General features: G+C 54.0%; 9 protein-coding genes across 9 annotated transcripts; 7 read left to right on the plus strand and 2 right to left on the minus strand.

Moving 5' to 3' along the window:
• Positions 1-304: 304 nt before the first annotated feature.
• Positions 305-1,444, plus strand: CLAFUR5_10451 (Hydroxyquinol 1,2-dioxygenase; the record flags this gene model as incomplete). Its single annotated transcript, XM_047909599.1, has 3 exons — positions 305-586; positions 639-1,120; positions 1,174-1,444. Coding segments are annotated over 3 exons (1,035 nt in total), but the record flags the coding sequence as incomplete, so codon positions are not given.
• A 246-nt stretch (positions 1,445-1,690) lies between these two features.
• On the plus strand, positions 1,691-2,665 carry CLAFUR5_20312 (uncharacterized protein; the record flags this gene model as incomplete). Its single annotated transcript, XM_059463148.1, has 1 exon — positions 1,691-2,665. One exon carries the CDS (start codon positions 1,691-1,693, stop codon positions 2,663-2,665), a length of 975 nt encoding a protein of 324 aa, XP_059319064.1.
• A 356-nt stretch (positions 2,666-3,021) lies between these two features.
• CLAFUR5_10452 (40S ribosomal protein S14) lies at positions 3,022-3,696 on the minus strand (the record flags this gene model as incomplete). Its single annotated transcript, XM_047909600.1, has 4 exons — positions 3,022-3,173; positions 3,230-3,390; positions 3,483-3,555; positions 3,627-3,696. The coding sequence occupies 4 exons, from the start codon at positions 3,694-3,696 to the stop codon at positions 3,022-3,024; spliced, it is 456 nt and encodes a 151-aa protein (XP_047764260.1).
• A 784-nt stretch (positions 3,697-4,480) lies between these two features.
• On the plus strand, positions 4,481-5,737 carry CLAFUR5_10453 (putative prephenate dehydrogenase [NADP(+)]; the record flags this gene model as incomplete). Its single annotated transcript, XM_047909601.1, has 2 exons — positions 4,481-4,525; positions 4,577-5,737. The coding sequence occupies 2 exons, from the start codon at positions 4,481-4,483 to the stop codon at positions 5,735-5,737; spliced, it is 1,206 nt and encodes a 401-aa protein (XP_047764261.1).
• A 629-nt stretch (positions 5,738-6,366) lies between these two features.
• CLAFUR5_10454 (uncharacterized protein) lies at positions 6,367-9,036 on the plus strand (the record flags this gene model as incomplete). Its single annotated transcript, XM_047909602.1, has 7 exons — positions 6,367-6,436; positions 6,490-6,852; positions 6,905-7,117; positions 7,199-7,289; positions 7,722-7,829; positions 7,884-8,028; positions 8,077-9,036. 7 exons carry the CDS (start codon positions 6,367-6,369, stop codon positions 9,034-9,036), a joined length of 1,950 nt encoding a protein of 649 aa, XP_047764256.1.
• Positions 9,037-9,942: 906 nt separating this feature from the next.
• CLAFUR5_10455 (uncharacterized protein) lies at positions 9,943-11,126 on the plus strand (the record flags this gene model as incomplete). Its single annotated transcript, XM_047909603.1, has 2 exons — positions 9,943-10,203; positions 10,254-11,126. The coding sequence occupies 2 exons, from the start codon at positions 9,943-9,945 to the stop codon at positions 11,124-11,126; spliced, it is 1,134 nt and encodes a 377-aa protein (XP_047764257.1).
• Positions 11,127-11,944: 818 nt separating this feature from the next.
• CLAFUR5_10456 (uncharacterized protein) lies at positions 11,945-13,105 on the plus strand (the record flags this gene model as incomplete). The annotated part of the gene is made up of 2 exons (XM_047909604.1): positions 11,945-12,130; positions 12,179-13,105. The coding sequence occupies 2 exons, from the start codon at positions 11,945-11,947 to the stop codon at positions 13,103-13,105; spliced, it is 1,113 nt and encodes a 370-aa protein (XP_047764258.1).
• A 330-nt stretch (positions 13,106-13,435) lies between these two features.
• CLAFUR5_10457 (Ubiquitin-conjugating enzyme E2) lies at positions 13,436-13,933 on the plus strand (the record flags this gene model as incomplete). Its single annotated transcript, XM_047909605.1, has 1 exon — positions 13,436-13,933. One exon carries the CDS (start codon positions 13,436-13,438, stop codon positions 13,931-13,933), a length of 498 nt encoding a protein of 165 aa, XP_047764227.1.
• A 2,037-nt stretch (positions 13,934-15,970) lies between these two features.
• CLAFUR5_10458 (uncharacterized protein) lies at positions 15,971-17,809 on the minus strand (the record flags this gene model as incomplete). The annotated part of the gene is made up of 2 exons (XM_047909606.1): positions 15,971-16,354; positions 16,406-17,809. 2 exons carry the CDS (start codon positions 17,807-17,809, stop codon positions 15,971-15,973), a joined length of 1,788 nt encoding a protein of 595 aa, XP_047764262.1.
• Between the last annotated feature and the right edge of the window lie 250 nt (positions 17,810-18,059).

Below are 18,059 nucleotides of genomic sequence, written 5' to 3' on the forward strand. Positions count from 1 at the left end.
TAGTGGGTGTTCCAGATCTTCATCGGCCTGGCACGATGGCTGCGTCGGGTATGGCGGGATCTGTCAGCGTTTGCGGCACCATTCCGACCTATTCACTGTCACGGTCAGTTCAGACACCCACGATATCCTGGTTTCGCGGCAGAGAGATCAGCCGAATGGACCACCTGGCATTCTGAGCGAGTGGGGAGCTTGAACTTTGGCGGGGCATCTCCGACGAAACTGAGCAACCATTTCCAATGCTTTACTAACCAACTGCCGCGAGCGCGTCGTCCGGGTACAGGAGTATAAAGGTACACAAAGGTAGCTAATCTTGCATCTCACCATCTCTTCCTATCACTCCAGATCCACAATGGATCCTTCTCAACTTGATGTGCCTCCTCTCAAGGACCTCACCATTGATAACATTACCGAGAATGTTAAGCTAATCAACTCGCAATGCCCGGATCCCAGATTGAAGTATATCCTCGAGCGAATAGTGCAACATCTGCACGACTTTGCCAGAGAAACGAGACTCAGCCATGAAGAGTGGATGACAGGCTTGTTGTTCCTCACATCAGTTGGTCAAATCTGCACAGACGTGCGGCAGGTCAGTAATTTCTAGCTGGAGATCGCTGTGGTGTAGGCTGACAGTTGACCAGGAGTTCATCTTACTGTCCGACATCCTTGGTCTATCACTCCTTGTAGACAGCATTGACCATCCCAAGCCTCCCGCATCGACCGAGGGCACTGTACTCGGCCCATTCCACTCCCATGAAGCTGAAGACGCTCCAAACGGCTCAGTCATAGCCCACGACCCCGATGGCGAACCTTGCCTCGTCCTATGTACGATCAAGGATACCGCTGGGAAGCCGGTCGAGGGCGTTAAGATTGACATCTGGGAGACAGACAGCAAGGGTTTCTACGATGTGCAATATGCTGGAAGGGAAGGACCAGATCAAAGAGCTGTGATGAAGAGTGATACTGAGGGCGTGTTTTGGTTCAAGGCCATCGTACCGGTGCCATACCCAGTCCCACATGATGGACCTGTGGGCAAGCTGCTAGTACGGCTGAGGAGGCATTGTTACCGGCCAAGTCACATGCACTTCATGTTTGAGAAGTCGGGATATGATCATCTGATAACGTGAGTACCGCTCCGCTGTGAGACTTGTAATGTATGCTGATCGCTCTCGACAGGGCACTATATCTTCGGGGCGACCCTTACGAGACTTCTGATGCTGTCTTCGGAGTCAAGGAGTCACTCTTGATTGACTTGGGCACCGTCAACAAAGACCAAGCGGACAAGTACGGAGTGAAAGAGGGCAGTAAGTTGATGACTTACGACTTCGTGCTCGTCAGCGAGGAGGAGTCTCGGAATCTGAGGCAAAAGAACGCCATGCAGGCCATGGAGAAGCTTGGCAGGAGGATGAAGCTGTACAATGGCTTACCTGTCCCAGACATTGACTAGTGGGGTGAAAGAGTAGCGAGGGTAGCGGTGCTAGTGAATGAGTAAGTGAGGTTCCCAACTCGTGATTTGTGTTCACCTGCACATGTAACTAAATCGCTTTCAAAATCCGCTTCTCGCTTTGTCCAATCTTAACACATTGATTTCAACACACCAACCAACTACACTCGCTTACACCAAATGCCTAGCTTTGCTTCCTACCTCTTCGGCACCAAGAACAGAATATACACACCATCACCAACAAGCACCATGCCAGGCTTACACGAGCTCGAGCTCGCCATCATCCTCGCCCAAGCACAAGCAACAACCCGCGCCGTCGCAGAACAACGCTCAGCAGCCATCGAGTTCCACCGAAAGCGAATCACCGAAGTGGCCGGCGCTCGCCAGGACTGGCTCAACGCGCAAAAGACTCGAACACCCACCACGGCTGAACAGCTCGAGAAGATCTACCGCTCTGCTCAGCTCCACGAGGTAGCAGCCGATAACATCCGCAAGCAGTTTGAAGATCGCTACAGCAAAGTCCTACAAGACGAACAGGACGCGCTCAAGAACCTCACAGACTGGCGCAACTTCGGTATCGCCATCGTCGATCAAGAGAAAGCACGAAAGGAGGAAATGCAGAGAAAGCAGGAGCAGCGCATGCAAGATGCCGCTGAGCTCGAGGCCCGGAAACGAGCGGCGGACTTAGAAGCCACGAAGAAGCGACTCGACCGCGAACGCCAGGACCGCCTGGAACGTGAACGCGCAAAGCGCGCCGAGCGCGAACGCAAAGCAGAGGAACGACGCGAGCAACAAAAAGCAGAAGAGCAACACCGCTACTACCAATGGAAATCCCAAAACGCGCACAAACCCTTCTCCCAAGGCGGCGCGAACCTCACCACCGACACCTCATCCGCCTTCACAGCCGCGTGCACGACTTGGCGCGCCGCCGTCGAGGTGGCATTCAACGACTACGCTTCCATCAAGGACTTTCCGCAGCCGCCTGTGAGTGGGACGTGCGTGAAGGCGAGTTGTAAGGCGGAGAAGAGGGCGTTGCGGGCTTGTGCGTGTGATGTGCAGAAGGCGTTGAGGGCGGGGAGGGTTGAGCTGAAGAGGGAGCGGAATGGGTGGCATCCCGATAAGTTTTCGGGTTGTGATGAGGAGAGGAGGGAGGAGTGGCAGAGGATGGCGAAGGAGATGTTTCAGGTTGTGTCTGTGATGTATCAGGGGCAGGGGCGTGGGTAGCGATGCAGAGGGCAGAGCAGATGTTGACCGTGGTGGATTGATGATTGATGAGCGCGCGCCATTACTGCATGGTGTTTGGCTTGGGCGATGGTTTTGTTCCTTGGGCGATTCTTTGCTTCAGCTTAAATAACACATAGCCCCGGGAGTGAGACGAATGCACGATATTACACGTTCTGAACATCTTGATACATGTTCGCATTGCTTCATCTTATGTGACTACATGGCGCACCATGGAAGCCAGGCGAGGGTTGCCGTCTTCCGCGAGAGTGTCACAATCGGCAAATGCCTTTTCATTCTTTTCATGCTATCCACCACCACACCATCGCTGCAAGCATCGCAAGAAGCTCGCGAATTGCTCACAGACGGCGACCACGGCGACCACCCTTTCTCCGAGTGCTGTCGGATGGGGTTGGGGTAACGTCCTCGATGCGGCCGATCTTCATGCCGGAACGGGCGAGAGCGCGGAGAGCGGACTGAGCACCTGGACCTGGGGTCTTGGTGCCGTTGCCTGAAACCTGTGTTAGTGGACATGCTCGTTGGATTTCAAGCTAAGTGTGTACATACCACCAGTAGCACGGATCTTGACGTGGAGTGCGGTGATACCCAACTCCTTGCAGCGGGTAGCGACGTCCTGGGCAGCCAACATGGCGGCGTATGGGGAGGACTCGTCACGGTCGGCCTTGACCTTCATGCCACCAGTGACACGGCTGATGGTTTCGCGGCCACTGGAATCACCCAGGTTAGCCTGTGTCCCATCTGCCCAAAATATGTATCTTCCTGCAGACATTTCTGCCTGAGGAGTGTAGTGTATTCTTACGAGAGATCGGTAACGTGGACGAAGGTGTCATTGAAGGAGGCGAAGATACGGGCAACGCCAAAGACGAGCTCGCCTGTTGTGAAGATACTGATCAGTACGGCTGTCCTCCAATGCTCGCGTGTCTCGATGTCTTTGGCTTCTTACCCTCGCGGACCTGGGGACCAAGGGAGATGTTCTCCGTCGCACCGCGCTCGACCTTCTTCTTTGGTGCCATTTTGCTGCTTGTCGACGGGGTGATGTGTTGGTCGAGAGGAGGTGACTTCGTGCCGTGAAGAGAGGAAAGATTGAAGCTGCCAAATTCGGTGTGGATTGAGGTTCGTCGGCATAATTCCGCCGCCAAGCCCGATTGAAAAGCACAGACGAATCAGAGAAAAGCTCTTCTTTGCGCGCGCGACTTGAACTTCTTTCCTTCTCTTCACCACCAACAACATCACTTCACAACTTTCGGCCATCATCCTGACAGCGCATATTCGCTGCTGTGTGTGACTGTAGTTTGCAGTGACTATGTTGGCGGCAGGTTGAAGACCCTCTTCATCACCATCATTTTGCTGAGCTCGGAGAAGAGCTACTGCCATCATGGGCGACGCAGTGGTGGGCATCATTGGCATGGGCGACATGGGAAAGATGTACGCGAGGAAGATTGCAGACGCAGGATGGACGTGAGTGCACCTCAATGTCTTGCCTCCTGTCGGCCACGATACATCACATGGTAAGTCTTTACCCGCCACCCCATCACCACCTACCTCACCTGTAATGATGACTTGAGTGCATTTGGCTCGAGTATGGTCGTTCGGCACCGCTTGCTACCTTTCTGGCGCTTGCGACCGGGCGGCTGTCAATGATGTAAAATCTCAGCTACCTTAATTTTTTTGTCTGAACGCAAACGCTACCACGCCCTGCTCAAAGCATGACAAGTGGCATGAGCATTCGCTGACAGCTCAACAGATTTCCCTCTCTTACACCTGAGCTAACTTGTCTGAAGAGTCCACGCGTGTGACATGCCTGACAAGTTCGAAGCTCTCAAGGCAGAGTTCCAGTCCAGAGTATGCTCTCCCATATATAGCCTAGATAGACAGCAGCTGAGTCACTCCCAGCCTAATGTCCACATTCTCGAAAACGGTCACTTTGTCTCACGCAGCAGCGACTGGATCATGTATTCTGTGCCTGCCGCAAACATTGACTCAAGTGTAGCGAAGTTTGGGCCTTCCACCAAGATGGGTGCCATCGTAGGTGGTCAGACATCGACCAAAGCTCCCGAGATCGAAGCGTTCGAGAAACACCTTCCCCGAGACGTCGAGATCGTGTCTTGCCACTCTCTCCACGGCCCTGGTGTGAACCCGAAAGGCCAGCCACTCGTCATCATCAACCATCGTGCCTCGGAGAAGAGCGTAGATCTGGTTCAGCGCATGTTGTCCAGCTTCGAATCGAAGTTTGTGCCTCTGACCGCGGAGAAACACGATCGTATCACTGCCGACACTCAAGCTGTCACCCACCTCGCCTTCCTTTCCATGGGTACTGCGTGGCAAGCGAATAACCAATTCCCATGGGAGACAGAACGATACGTGGGAGGCATTGAGAATGTCAAGATCAATCTCATGATGCGCATCTATGCCAACAAGTGGCACGTGTATGCGGGACTCGCCATCCTCAATCCTGCTGCCAAGAAGCAGATTCGGCAGTACGCCGAGTCTGTCACTGAATTGTACAAGCTCATGCTCGCTGGTCACCGCAAGGAACTACGTGAGAGGATCCATGCCGCGAAGGATGCAGTCTTTGGCGCCCCGAAACCCGACGACGATGTCTTGCTGCAGGACGAACTCCTTGACCGCTTCAGCCTTGGTGACAAGCCCGCACAACGTGTCAAGAACAATCACCTAAGTCTGTTGGCCATGGTCGACTGTTGGTGGAAGCTTGGCATCGTACCTTACGACCATATGATCTGCAGCACACCACTCTTCCGCCTCTGGCTGGGCATCACCGAGTACGTCTATCGCAACGAGACACTACTGGAGGAGTGCATAACGACTGCAATCGAGGACCAGAGCTTCCGTGCGGACGATCTGGAGTTCACGTTCGCCACCCGCGACTGGAGTGAGAGGGTGCAACTTGGACACATGGATGGTTATCGTGAGAAGTTCGAGAAGATTCAAGCCTACTTCGCACCAAGATTTGCAGAGGCTAACAAGATTGGAAATGAGATGATCAAGACGATTGAAGAGAGCTTGAAGGCCACAAGAAAGAATGGACTTGCATGAACACGACTTCACGATAACGACACAAGCGCGACAGGAAGTCGATTAGCTTCTCCGAAGAACTTTGACCCAAACATCAACCTCGCATCCCGGTCAGGATTTGGGACGTTACTTAGCGCCAGCTTGAGTTGCACAAATAACAAAATCTGCGATTATATCTCATCTTACCTCACAGCTCAGTTCAACGACAGAGTTCAGCTTCGGGCCGTCACGGGACAAAATGGTTTTATACAAAGATTGACTGGCTACCACAATATCTCATGGAAGCTTCTTGATGCTGTTTTGCGGGGAGTACGCATCAGCGACTGACTACTTGGTACAGAATTGCGAAGCACGAATTCGGGCTTGACTTGATGAAGCAAGGAAACGCGTGCTGATGAGGAGGCATACTCGACTACACAGGCTGCCATCCAACGACAACACAGGTAAAACTGTTTGGGAATAAATGACGCTACATCAGGTGGAGAGAGTACCTAATCGACTCCTCAACAGCGCCAATGCAGGTACACGCGGCATCGAAATAAGAGACCATTTCATTCTACAGCACATCTTTCTCGACCTTCACACACATTCGTTCTGACAATACTACAACTAATACACCTTAACACTAATCACCTCACACAACCACAACCATGAAGACCGCATCCGCAATCGTCGCCCTCGCTGGCGTCGCTGTCGCTCAGCAGGCTGTTACCCAGATCGGTACATCCCAACCAGCACCATGAGACAGAAATCACACTGACATTCCTTTGCAGCCGATGGCCAAATCCAGGCTGCCACATCTGCCGTTGCTGGCGGTTCGGGCTCAGGCAGCGGGTCCGGATCTGGCTCAGGTTCAGGCAGCGGCTCTGGAGCTGGACAGGGCGGTTCGGGCTCAGGCTCCGGCGCTGGTGCTCAGACTACCTACGCGTGCAACCCAGCGCATCAGTACCCAGCTGGTCAGACTTGCACTGTTGTCAACGGCTCTTTGACTCTTGTGATCGGGGCCCCGACTGCTGGTGCCGGTGGTGCTGGTCAGGGAGGAGCCAATCAGGGAGGAGCTGGTCAGGGAGGAGCTGGTCAGGGAGGAGCAGGACAGGGTGGTGCCAAGCCAACCGGCGCCGTTGTCACGCAGATCGGTAAGACACAGACTTACGCAAGGGTGCCGGAAAGCCACTAACATGTCTTCAGGCGACGGCCAAATCCAAGCACCAACAGGTGCAGCCAACACTGGCTCGGGCGCTGGCGGCAACACTGGCTCGGGCGCTGGTGGCAACACTGGCTCGGGCGCTGGCGCTAACACTGGCTCGGGCGATGGCGCTAACGCTGGATCAGGCTCCGGAAGCGGATCTGGCATGGGCTCTGGCTCTGGCTCTGGCTCTGGCTCTGGCATGGGCAGCAAGGGTGAGTGAAACAATCGTCAGAGTTGCCAACATCAATGCTAACTCTTCACGGGCAACGGCACTGGATCTGGTGCTAACCCAGGTATGTCGGTCACTCCATACACTGGTGCAGGCGCCAAGGTCGCCGCCAGCGGTTTCTTCATCGCTGCCGGCATTGTTGCTGTCTTCGCTTTGTAAGAAGCCACACAAATGGACAGACAGAAGCGGTGTCTGTACAATAGCCTAGCTTGTACTGTAAGACCTCTTCACCACAGCAGAGAGTGCTGGTGAAATAGTGGAATGACATAATATCTATTTGGAACATTCACCAACGTGTTTGCGGAAGCTGAAAAAGGCGCTAGTGAAGGCTGAGACCCACTCGGCTTTAAAACGCCGCATTTTGCTTTCCTTGCTCTTCGCAAGCGCATCTTCTCGCTCACCAGACAAACACCACCTCGCAGATCTCACAAGCGACCATACTAACAGCACAACTCTTTGTCTCCCGACCACCCGACACCGACAAACATCAAGCAGGTATCGCAGATATTATCTCAGTTCAGAATTCGCCTTCACAGTAAGTGTATCTCCACTTTCCAGACTCGCAAATATACTAAGATGATTTATAGGCAAAGACCGGGTCGGCTGGGTCAACTCGGTCCCAGCAGCCATGGCAAACTCGATTTCTGCATCGGTCAACAAGCCGTCCACCCTTCGCTTCGGAGCTCCGACATTTCGTAGTCAGCTTCTGATGCCTTGTGGTAAACACCCAAAGCCAACCAACGTGCCAGCAGCGCCACGTCAATCTGGCGAGCGTCCACGTCAGCTAGCACAACGTTACCGCCGGGCACTGGGACACAACGAGAAGCGCGGGTCGTGTATGTGCGACTACCACGACTACCCCGAGCTTCGAGCGGAGTGAAGCAGTACTCGAATGTGAGTTTATAAAACACGCCCATGTCAATCTTGTACTGACACCTCTAGCCGACCTGTCTCAACCGAACCTTCCACCCCTTTAGGCGCTTGCCCGCCGAACTGCGAAACAAGATCTACGGCATGGTCCTCAAGTCTGACGAGGCACTCGAGTTCTGTCCCGAGCCTTTCGACTACGACGGCGAGGGCAGAGTGAGAGACGGCTGCGATGGCGAACAGGCATATGAGAAAGTTCGCAAGCATCACCGCGAGAAGACCGAATCCCTACGTTCTGATGCGGCCGCCCTCATGCGCACCAACCATACCATCAGCGACGAAGCCGCGTACATCTTCTTCTCCGAGAACGAGTTCAGATTTAGCAACACCTCCGGCTGGATCTCTCTCGACTTCTGGCTCTTCATGACTGGGCTAAAGAAAGCATCGATGCTTCGCCACATCACCATCTGTTATCCAACCTTTACCGTCAAGCCGATTTCAATCAGCAGCGAGTACACTTTCGCAAGCGGATGTGTCTACTTCCATGTTGGCCGCCCAAAGACTGCTGGCCATGCGACCGTGCTCTCGGGACCAGGTTTCGAATACAAGGGGCGCTGGTGGGAGGAGAAAAGCCTCACCAATGACCCTACCCTCATCATCCAGAAAGCGAAGTCTCTACACCAACTTCGCTTTGTCATTCCCGCCTTCTCCTGGCCAAACGGTGTCCGGGGCAGCCTCGAGAGTCCTGTGGACGCCAAGCAATTCTACAGCCTGGACGTCGTGTATGCTGGTGTTCGCATCGAACCCACGGTCTACGCTTTCTCCTACTACCACCAGGGCCAGCGGATCCCTTCTACTGTTAGTAAGTCCCGGACTGCTGCTCAAGCTCATACCGACAAGACAGGCAAAATCTGCAAGTACGAGGATCATTGGATCGATCGGAATGGCGAGTGGTATGACAGCAGTGGAGGTGAGAGTCAGAAGGTGAACGAGGATCTATATTATGGCATCGAGGGTCTCTTCGCTGAGCAGTAAGGAGAGTCTAATACTCGGACACGAATTAGGCGCGCGAAGGCGGCGCTTGGTTGTGTGCGTTTATAGACACCTAGAGCTCATCGTTCGAGGTTCGGAAACTGGGCAAGGGTGATGCCGATGCAGAGGGTGATGGACCGGAGCCACAATGGATATGAGAGCGACATTGGCTTGGAACAACGCGCAGAGTCCCGCACGATGCATTATGTTATTATAAGGAAAGGCGTTCTTGTTTCTGTGCTTACTGTAACAGCAGTCTGAGATGTCTCGAGGAGATCTGCACAGAAGGCTGTCTTCTAGCTCCGGGCTCAAGGCAATGGTTGTCACCGACTTCCACATTAGCGATTGATACTACATTTACTACAGTCGTGGCACACAAATTCTCGCTCGCCAGTTCCCGCCACTCTCGTCATGCTCCGTGTTGAGCACTTAACGACTTCTGCCATGGTCCTCTTCCTGTCCGCTTCACGGCCGTGAAACATGTGGTGGTGACTTGAGTGCTACAGTGAATGTGTTTTGCCCTGGTAGACTGCCTCCAATGGTGATGTAGAGCCTACTTCAAGCATTCAGTAACACACGCGCACGTACTTCTGCGTCATCTTGGTCCGGAAAAGGCGCTAGTAACGCTTGGGCCACGATCATATGAACCTCACAAGAGCCGCTAGCGGACGGCACCACATCGAAGACCCTTGCCCACTGGAATTTGCTTCCTCCAACTTGGATACCTTCTCTCCAACCACGAACAGGGCCTTCAATTTTCGTCTGTCTGCCTTTGCAGTCCCACCGGCAAACCTCTGCAAACAACCCGGAGAATAGGTCACCAGCACTCGCTAACTACTCGGCAAGCACGACATCTATTCTCGCATACTACACAAGATAACAAGATGTATAGTCCTCCCAACCACAGCCATGTCGCGCGCGACCCCGGTCGAGTATGACTATCCAGCAGGCTTCCTTCGCGGAAATGTCCCCGACATCATCATGATGCCCTGTGGCGTGCACAAGCGACCCAAGAAGATCTCCGTGCAGCCTCGGCGCCTTGGGGAGCGTCCTCGAACTGGTGCTCAGCGCTACAGACGCCAGGTCGAGGGTGGAGACAAGCTGGGATCCTGCGAGTGCGACTTCCACGACTTCCCAGAACTACGTGCGGAGCGTGAGAAAGCAGCAATGGTATGTCTCTCGTATCCCGCCCAAGTATGGATATGACTAATGATGGCCAGATCACTCAATTTTCGCGTACATTCTTCCCATTCCGCAGGCTCCCGGGCGAGCTTCGCAACAACATCCACGGGCTCGTCCTCACCTTCCGCGACGCCATCGAGTTCTGCCCAGAGCCTTTTACCTTCAGCGGTCAAGGCCAGCTCAAGGGCGACTTTCTCGTCAACTACAAGCAGAGTGCCAAGTATCATCATCAAAGTACGAAGCACAAGCTTAACACCGCAGCCGCATTGATGCGCACCGATCGTCAAAACAGCAAGGAGACCACGTCCATCTTCTACGGTACCAACGAGTTCCGATTCAGTAACACCACGGGCTGGATCTCGCTTGACTTCTTCCTCAACAAGATCGGACTCGAAAAGGCTGCAATGCTTCGCATGGTCACTGTTTGCCACCCCAAGTTTCTCGTCAAGCCTGTATCTGTCTCCAGCCAGGAGTCGTTCAAGAAGGGTTGCATCTACCTCGAGATTGGAGGCATCATCAAGGAGCCAGGCTTCGTCTACGAGAAGCGCTGGTTCGAGGAGCAGGGCACCACTAGGGACCCAGCTCTCGTCCTCGAGAAAGTGGGCGAGCTCCAGAAGCTCTGTCTTACTGTCCCGGTCTACGCTGATCCGGGCGCTGCGAACGACACGGTGGTGGACGAGAACAAGTTCGAGGATCTCAAGATCAGCTTCCTGGGTCTGCACAGCAAGAGCGTGCCCGCAAAGTGGATCAACGAGCCAGGCTGGTGGGTTCGAGACAATATCCGTAAGGGTAGAGCATCTGCTCAGTCTGCTGGAGTTCAGAACGGGAAGCAGTACAAGGTTGAGGACATCTTTCTTGATGAGGTTGGGTTCTACCGCTCGTTGGCTATGGCAAGACCCGAAAAGAATTAGGAGAGTGTCCGAGAGTGTGTATCAAGAGGAGGTTGGAACGGTGACACGTGTGGATTCACAAAGAGCTGCACGAAAGATGAGGGCCTGAGAGGCTGACGAGGATGTGTCGATCCCTCACAGCACGTGCTCACACCACAGCGTGTTTCTCTTCCAATAAGATGCTCATCGGTAGCACTTTACACAAAACAATCCAATGACTATTACGACTACAATCGTGAAACAGTCCTACCAATCGCCGTTCCAAATGCTTCCCGCTGCTCTCGTCGCTCTTCGTGTCAAGCACTTGGTCGATTACTGTCACACATACATTCCGCTCTACTATTGCACCCCCGTGGGACCAACAGTGATGGACTTAGCGGAGACTATCGCACATTTGGACCAGATACGCTGCCTCATAGGGAAAAGCAGATCATGTTTGTAGCATTCACTAACGTGCACGTGCTTCTGCGTCATTTGAGCATTGAAAAAAGCGCCAACAACGCTCGGGCCCAGAGACACTCTTCTTAAATCTCAACATTTGATCTTGCACCTCCACCACAACAACAAGCAAGTCTCTTCGCCCATACTCGACACTGCTCGCTCACCACATATAAGATCGGCAACTTCAAATACCTTGTCCGTCGCCGATAACAACACCGCAACAGTAATTGACACTCGCACGGCACATTCCTGTCGTGTCGCGCATTTCCAGTAAGCTTCCCTCATTTAGGATCAAAGTATGCTCTAATGGAACAACAGACTCCCGCACCTTCAACAGAACCGCCCAAAGGCCCACCTCGAAACTTCGAGGCAATGCGGCCAGCTTCACCAACCCTCTCATGCCATGCGGTATGCACAGGCGCCCGGCCAACGTTCCAGCAAAGCCGCTCGATTACTACGATCGACCACGCAAGTCCGCTCAGAGGTATCGACGAGTACTGAAGCAAGGCGAGAAGCGCGGAGATTGCTCATGCGACTACCACGACTACCCTCAGCTACGATTCGAAAGCGAACACGCTGAAGAGGTAAGTACCAAAGGGAGCTAATATCGGGTCGCAACTGACATTCTCCAGACATTCAAGGACAAGCCATTCCGCTTCGCAGGCCTGCCCACCGCGATCCGCAAGCAGATCCTTGGCGAAGCGGTCCTCTTCGACGGAGTCATCGAGTTCTGCCCGGAACCTTTCCAATGGTCGGGCTACGGCCGGCAGAAGGGCTGCGAGGAGGAATTTCGTGAGGCTTGCAGCCACCAGTACGATACAGTCAAGCCTAAGGTCTACACTAGCTGGGCCCTGATGCGGACCTGCAAGCAATTCAAGGAGGACATCACGGAGGACTTCTACTCCTCGAACGAGTTCCGCTTCTCCAATGTGACGGGTTGGGTCACATTGGACATCTTACTGCAGAAGATCGGTTCCGAAAAGGCAGCTATGATCCGCAAGCTGAGCGTCAGCCACCCTGGCTTGAACGTCCTCCCGGAATCACTCAGTACCCTCGGCACATACGCTGGAGCTCAAATCTACATCTCTATGATTGGTGACATCCGCAGTGAGCCAGGCTTCGACACTTACAGCGATAAGCGTTGGTTCGAATCGGGGAAAGCCATCCTGGATCCAGTCCTCGTCCTCGAGAAGATTGGCAAGCTTCGGGAGCTGCGCTGGATCATTCCAGCCTTCAGCCGCCACGGGGTTGTTCCCTATATGGAGAGCCCAGTCGACCAGAACAAGTTCGAGAACTTAACCATGACCTGGGCAGGCGTGCACACCAAGCAGGAGTACACTTTCGACACGTACAACGATCCGCGGGTGTTGATGTACAGTGCTCAGCACAAGGCGAAGGAGTTTGCTGAGGCCCACACCGAGAAGACCAACAAGATCTGCAAATACGAAGATCACTGGCTCGACGAGAACGGCGAGTGGGTCGACAGCGTTGTGGGTGAGAGCCAGTGGGTGAACGAGGGTATATATGATGGCATCGAAGCTCTGTTCGCCGAAGAGTAAGAGCAGCCCGAGCGCCCGAGATGCATCGCGCGCAAGGCTGCTGAGGGATATAGGGCGTGCTGGGTAGGCTAGCTGCCATTGGAGATGGCTATTTGCGCTTGAAAGGACGATTATGTTTGCATCGGTACGTGTTGCCATAACTTGACTCAACCTGCAGGCCTATAAAGGAGGCCGCGGCACAACAAGTCTTTTGAAGCGATTGCTCACATTATCAATGCACGTTGAAGCAATGAGCACAGATTGTAGTAAAGAGTATACATACCTGTCCAAGCTCTTGCGTGGTACTCATTACTCACTCTTAGGTACCGCCATCGAACCGAAGCTCTCAGGATGCAGCACCCACAACTCAAAAGCGAGCGAGACTGCCTGGAGAAAGACTTGCTTGAGTCCGAGAAGTCCGGGTCAATGAAAGGCATCACTCTCAAACCAGTCCCCAGAACGAGGCTTCGCCAATGGACCGCAACGGTCGAGATCACTGAAGCTGACTACCCCGAGTCAGCCTATCAGGGCGGCAGCTTCAACTTCACTATTGTCATCAAGGACGAAAAGCTCACCTACTCATTCAAAGCACTCGAGATCACCTGCAACACCAAGCTCTACAGCCCACATATTAATGCTCAGACTGGCAAGGTGATCTCGAAACTCGATGATCAGTATTGGAGCCCGGCGCTCGATCTGCGTGCGATGATGTCCGCGTTTGTGGAATCAATGATGCAGCCGGTCCCAGCGTATGCGGCGGGTGAAGAGATAGGAAGAGAGTACAAGAATGAAAGGATCGAGTTCACGAAGAAAGCGAAGGAGTGGACTAGACTCTATGCAATGGAGTAATGCTGTGTTGTCGAAGGCTGTGCGAAACGGCTCTTGTTTGAAGCAAACGTGAACACATAGTACTGCAGTATCTTGAAACGCTCGCTTTGAGTTCCAGCAATCCCCAACGCAACACCTTGGATACCAAAAATACGAAGACCGCAGCAGGCAAGCATCCAAACACAACATCCTCAAACTTGAAGGTGAAGTCGAATGGTCGGCAGCTGGCGTCGATCCGGGGTCCAAAGGACTGGTCGCTGGCTTCCGGGCAGCTCATGCCGATGCCAGCTCGTTGAGTACAGTCTGAGCATTGGGGAGGGTGTGAACATCAGGTTCAAAGGGAAGAATGAGGTGCATCCTGTGCGCGCCGCACGCGTGCATCTGTGTTATGACTATGCCTCTCTTGGCTAACATGCTGTCGATTGTGGTAGCATCGGCACTAGCGTCTTTGCGGCAGCTGCTAATCTTCGACAAGCCTCAAAGCCGAGCTTCGTCTGCTCGTGAGGTGAATGACCAGGCAGGTGTCAAGCAACTGTATGACCCTTGCATGTACTGAACGAAACACGCCCTTCGCAATGTTATCGGAAACTGGATATGATTCTGGCGTGAAGGTTGTCCGAAAGATAATAGGGTGTATCTTGGGTTACAGCAGTACAAATCCTCCGAGCTTGGGCGTGACGATAATGCCTTCTGAATGGGTAGAAAACCACACAGTGTCAATGTACTCGACTAGCCACTTACCAAAGGGTTCGCTCGGATGGTCGACACCAAGTATGCCTGATGAGAGAATTTCGAATGTGCTCGTAGCCGTCTCACGACGCTTCCATCCCGGTCGCGTAGCTCAAATGCTGCCTCATAACAGCGGGCGACAGCTCTTCTCTTGACACAATGCAGTCGACTGTTAGCTGAGCCCTCTCTCCCAAGGCTCTCAATCGAGGATCACCAAACGTTGCGGAGACTTTGCCTCTCGGGTCACTGCATTGGGTCATGGCGTAGCTCAAGAATAAATCGAACGGGACATCTGGTGCTCGCGTAGTGGTCCGCCGGATCATACAAACTGTTTTGACGTGCGGGTACAATGATTCGAAGGCGCCTCCTGTACAGTTTAGCCATGCTATGGAGACTTCGTCGCCACATCGCGTGATGATCGTTCTTGCTTGCATGATCTCCGGGACGATCCAAGTCCTGGTGAAGTAAGCACAGGATAGCAAAAACTCAAGAGCAAAGCCTACGGCCACGGAGAGCCCAAGTCTATTCAGATTGCGGATCGTCGGTGTACTGGTCGGTTTCAGGGCCGTGCCCAGAGCTGAGATGTCGTTCCCAGCAGGTCCAAACGAATCATCGACACGAGAGGCGTAATGGAATATTCGCCACATCTGTCGGATTTGCGGGTTACGCCCTGCAGTAAAATAGTGCCCAACGGCCGTATCGCACACGTCATGACATACTTCTGCTGTCTACTGCCGTAGCTCATGCAATACAAGCTCCTGCTCTCTATGACGATCTGAGGTCCGGCGAAGCCTCGCCATATCCTGGTATCATAGTCCGACCAATCCGCAGGAAGCTCCGACAAGTCGCTGCTGCGCTCCATGTCGAAGCACAAAATGAAAGACTACCAATCGCTTTCTATCGTCATCGCCCGAGACGCTTCTAGTCACCCATGCCGGGATCATGCGAAGCACCCTTCTCATCAGCTTCGTTGTCGTCGTCTGTGCGGTTGCCGAGTGCGCTGTCCTGGTTCATACGTGCGGGCGAGTCCTCGGGCGAGCTATGTGGCTGGATAGGTGTATCGCCGAACACGAAGCTCCCTCCAGCAGGTGGTGTGGCTGCGCCGAAGTCGACGATTGAGATGCCACCGCACCGGATGATATGGTCAAGATTCTTGCTGAACTTGGCTCTCGCCCGTGCAAGGCTTTCAGGTGACTAGTCTGAATTGGACTTCTTTGCCACTCGCTGTCGTTGCGTCGGAGTAGGTGCGTCACTCAGAGTGGCGCGATCATTCCTTTAGACTCTTCGAATTAGCATTGGCTGTTCTACACGGTTGGAGAGATACCGCAGTCACAACTCTTCATCCAATGTCTCCGATGTTGGTGGCGGGATGTCTCGCTTGACTTCTGGTGTGGATGCTGCTCTCTGCTGCGCGTTCTCATTCGGCGGCGCATCGGACATTGATGTCGCGGGCAGTTGGGCTTCGTTGGGAGTCGAGCCAAGGGATCCGAAGCTGTTTTTCAGTCCAGGCATGCTTGCTCTGTGGCGCTTGAATGGGCTGGCTAGAGCTTCTGCATCGGGACCGGGTGACAGGCTATCAGGTGGTGTGCCAGCATTGGCGCCAGTGCTGGTGATGGACTTCGGTGTGCCGACAGGAGAAGCCTCCTCCGTCTTGAGGTGCGGTGACTTTTTCATCTGGTCGTTGACCGGATCAGCAGAATGCTGTCTCTTAAGCTGTGGGAGGTCAGTATATCGTCTCCTTGCTAGATAATGGTTCGTGCTTACCTTGATCTTGCCTACACCCTCGGCAGTTTCGCGTATGCGCTTGGCATCTTCCGGAGACAGGTGATTGGTGCCATGCTCTTGCTTGACGTCGTTATCATCGGGTCCGTTTGGCAGCCTCTCGTCGTCCTCGTCATCATCGTCACTGTCCATGGCGTCAACGTCCCTGTCTTTCGCTTTTCGTTCTCTGTAGCCCGAGTAGCCGATGGTGCCTTGTGACTTGAGCGGACCGAGCTTCGAAAAGTCTGGCCCTGACGACTTCCGCTTGGTTGACTGCGGCGTTTTCTCTGCTTCTTGTGTCTCAAGCATTCCCATCTTGCGTAGCTGCTTCTCGCCTCGGTAGAAGAATGTGAACACGGCGTAAGGCGACTCTGGAGGGTCCAAGCCGGTTACTGTCTGAGTGCTGATAGTTTTTGGGTCCAATGTTTTGGGTTTGGCAAAGCTCGTGGTGTGGTCGACATCTGCATCGCCTCCCTCGCCGTTGCCGTTCTGCTCCATGTTCTCGTCGTCATCGTGTGCGTCAAACTGTGGGGAGTACTCTCCTCGCTTGATCTCACCACTCGCAAGTACGCGAAAGAGGGCAACCTTGATCTGGCCTGCAGCTTCCGGTTGTGGTGGCTCATCGTCGGAGTCGCTGTTGTCTGAGTCGAACAGTCCTTCGTCGTTGTCAATGTCTTCGACGGGTGCACTGCCGTCACCGCCATAACGGAGCACTCCGTTTGTCCGCTTGGTAGCGTCATCTCTCTCGCCATCTTCGCTGTCACTGTTGGCGCCCTCCTTCTCTTTCCTCTTTCGGCGTGCCTTCTCTAGTCTGCGCTGCCGCTTCTCAATCCGGTCCTGCTTGTCCTTGCTGCTGCCTTCCAAATCAAGCCCATTAAGCCATCTCTCCAGTCCTACCTCTCGAAACAGGAACTCGCGTTCTGCCAGGCCCCCACCTTCCGACGCTGGCACGCTGACCCACCTCGAGTTCACCCACGTCTCTTCGCCTCGCCGCAAGAGTGTCGCGACTTCCTCTTTCGCTCGTCCGTCGAAGTAGATGTAGGCAGCAATCGTCTCGTTTGGGTTGGTGGTGCGTGGGATGTAGGGTGGTATTGAGGCGCTGAACTTGCCCCGTTCGCCTGTGTTTCCTGGCAGTCCACCGACCACTCTTGGCTTGGGGTACGGATCATCTGGCGTAGCTTTGGGCGTCGAGTAGGGCACGTTCAGCCCCGGTGTGAGCAGGGTTATGCTGATGGCAAAGGTGGACTGCTCTGGCTTGCCGGTGGAGGAACCGAAGGGGACTTTCGCAGGAGGGACTGGTATGTATGTGGATATACGACTCTGACGCGACTGCTTCTGCACCGAAAACTCAGAGATGGGGCCATCGGGGGTGTGTATACTGACCGCAAGGCCCTTGAAGCAAGGCATCTTGCGGTCTCAGTGGGCGTTGCAGGCTTCGGTGGGATCGCTGCGGGGAGGGGCAAGAGTGTATTCGTGCGGTGTCGCGTTGTGGTGTGTTCGATGTGGTGCGCCAGTCTTCCAGCAAGATGTCGTCTTCCTGCGCGTCGTAGGGTGGGTGGGTTTTGTTTCCCTGGCGAAGCGTGTCCACGTGCCCGCCAATGGAGCGTGGCCTGCAGCAGCTTGTGGTGTTCTTGCGGAGACAAGGCGGTCACGGCAA

The sequence above is a fragment of the Fulvia fulva genome, chromosome 7 (assembly GCF_020509005.1).
Source record: "Fulvia fulva chromosome 7, complete sequence".
NCBI lineage: Eukaryota > Fungi > Ascomycota > Dothideomycetes > Mycosphaerellales > Mycosphaerellaceae > Fulvia > Fulvia fulva.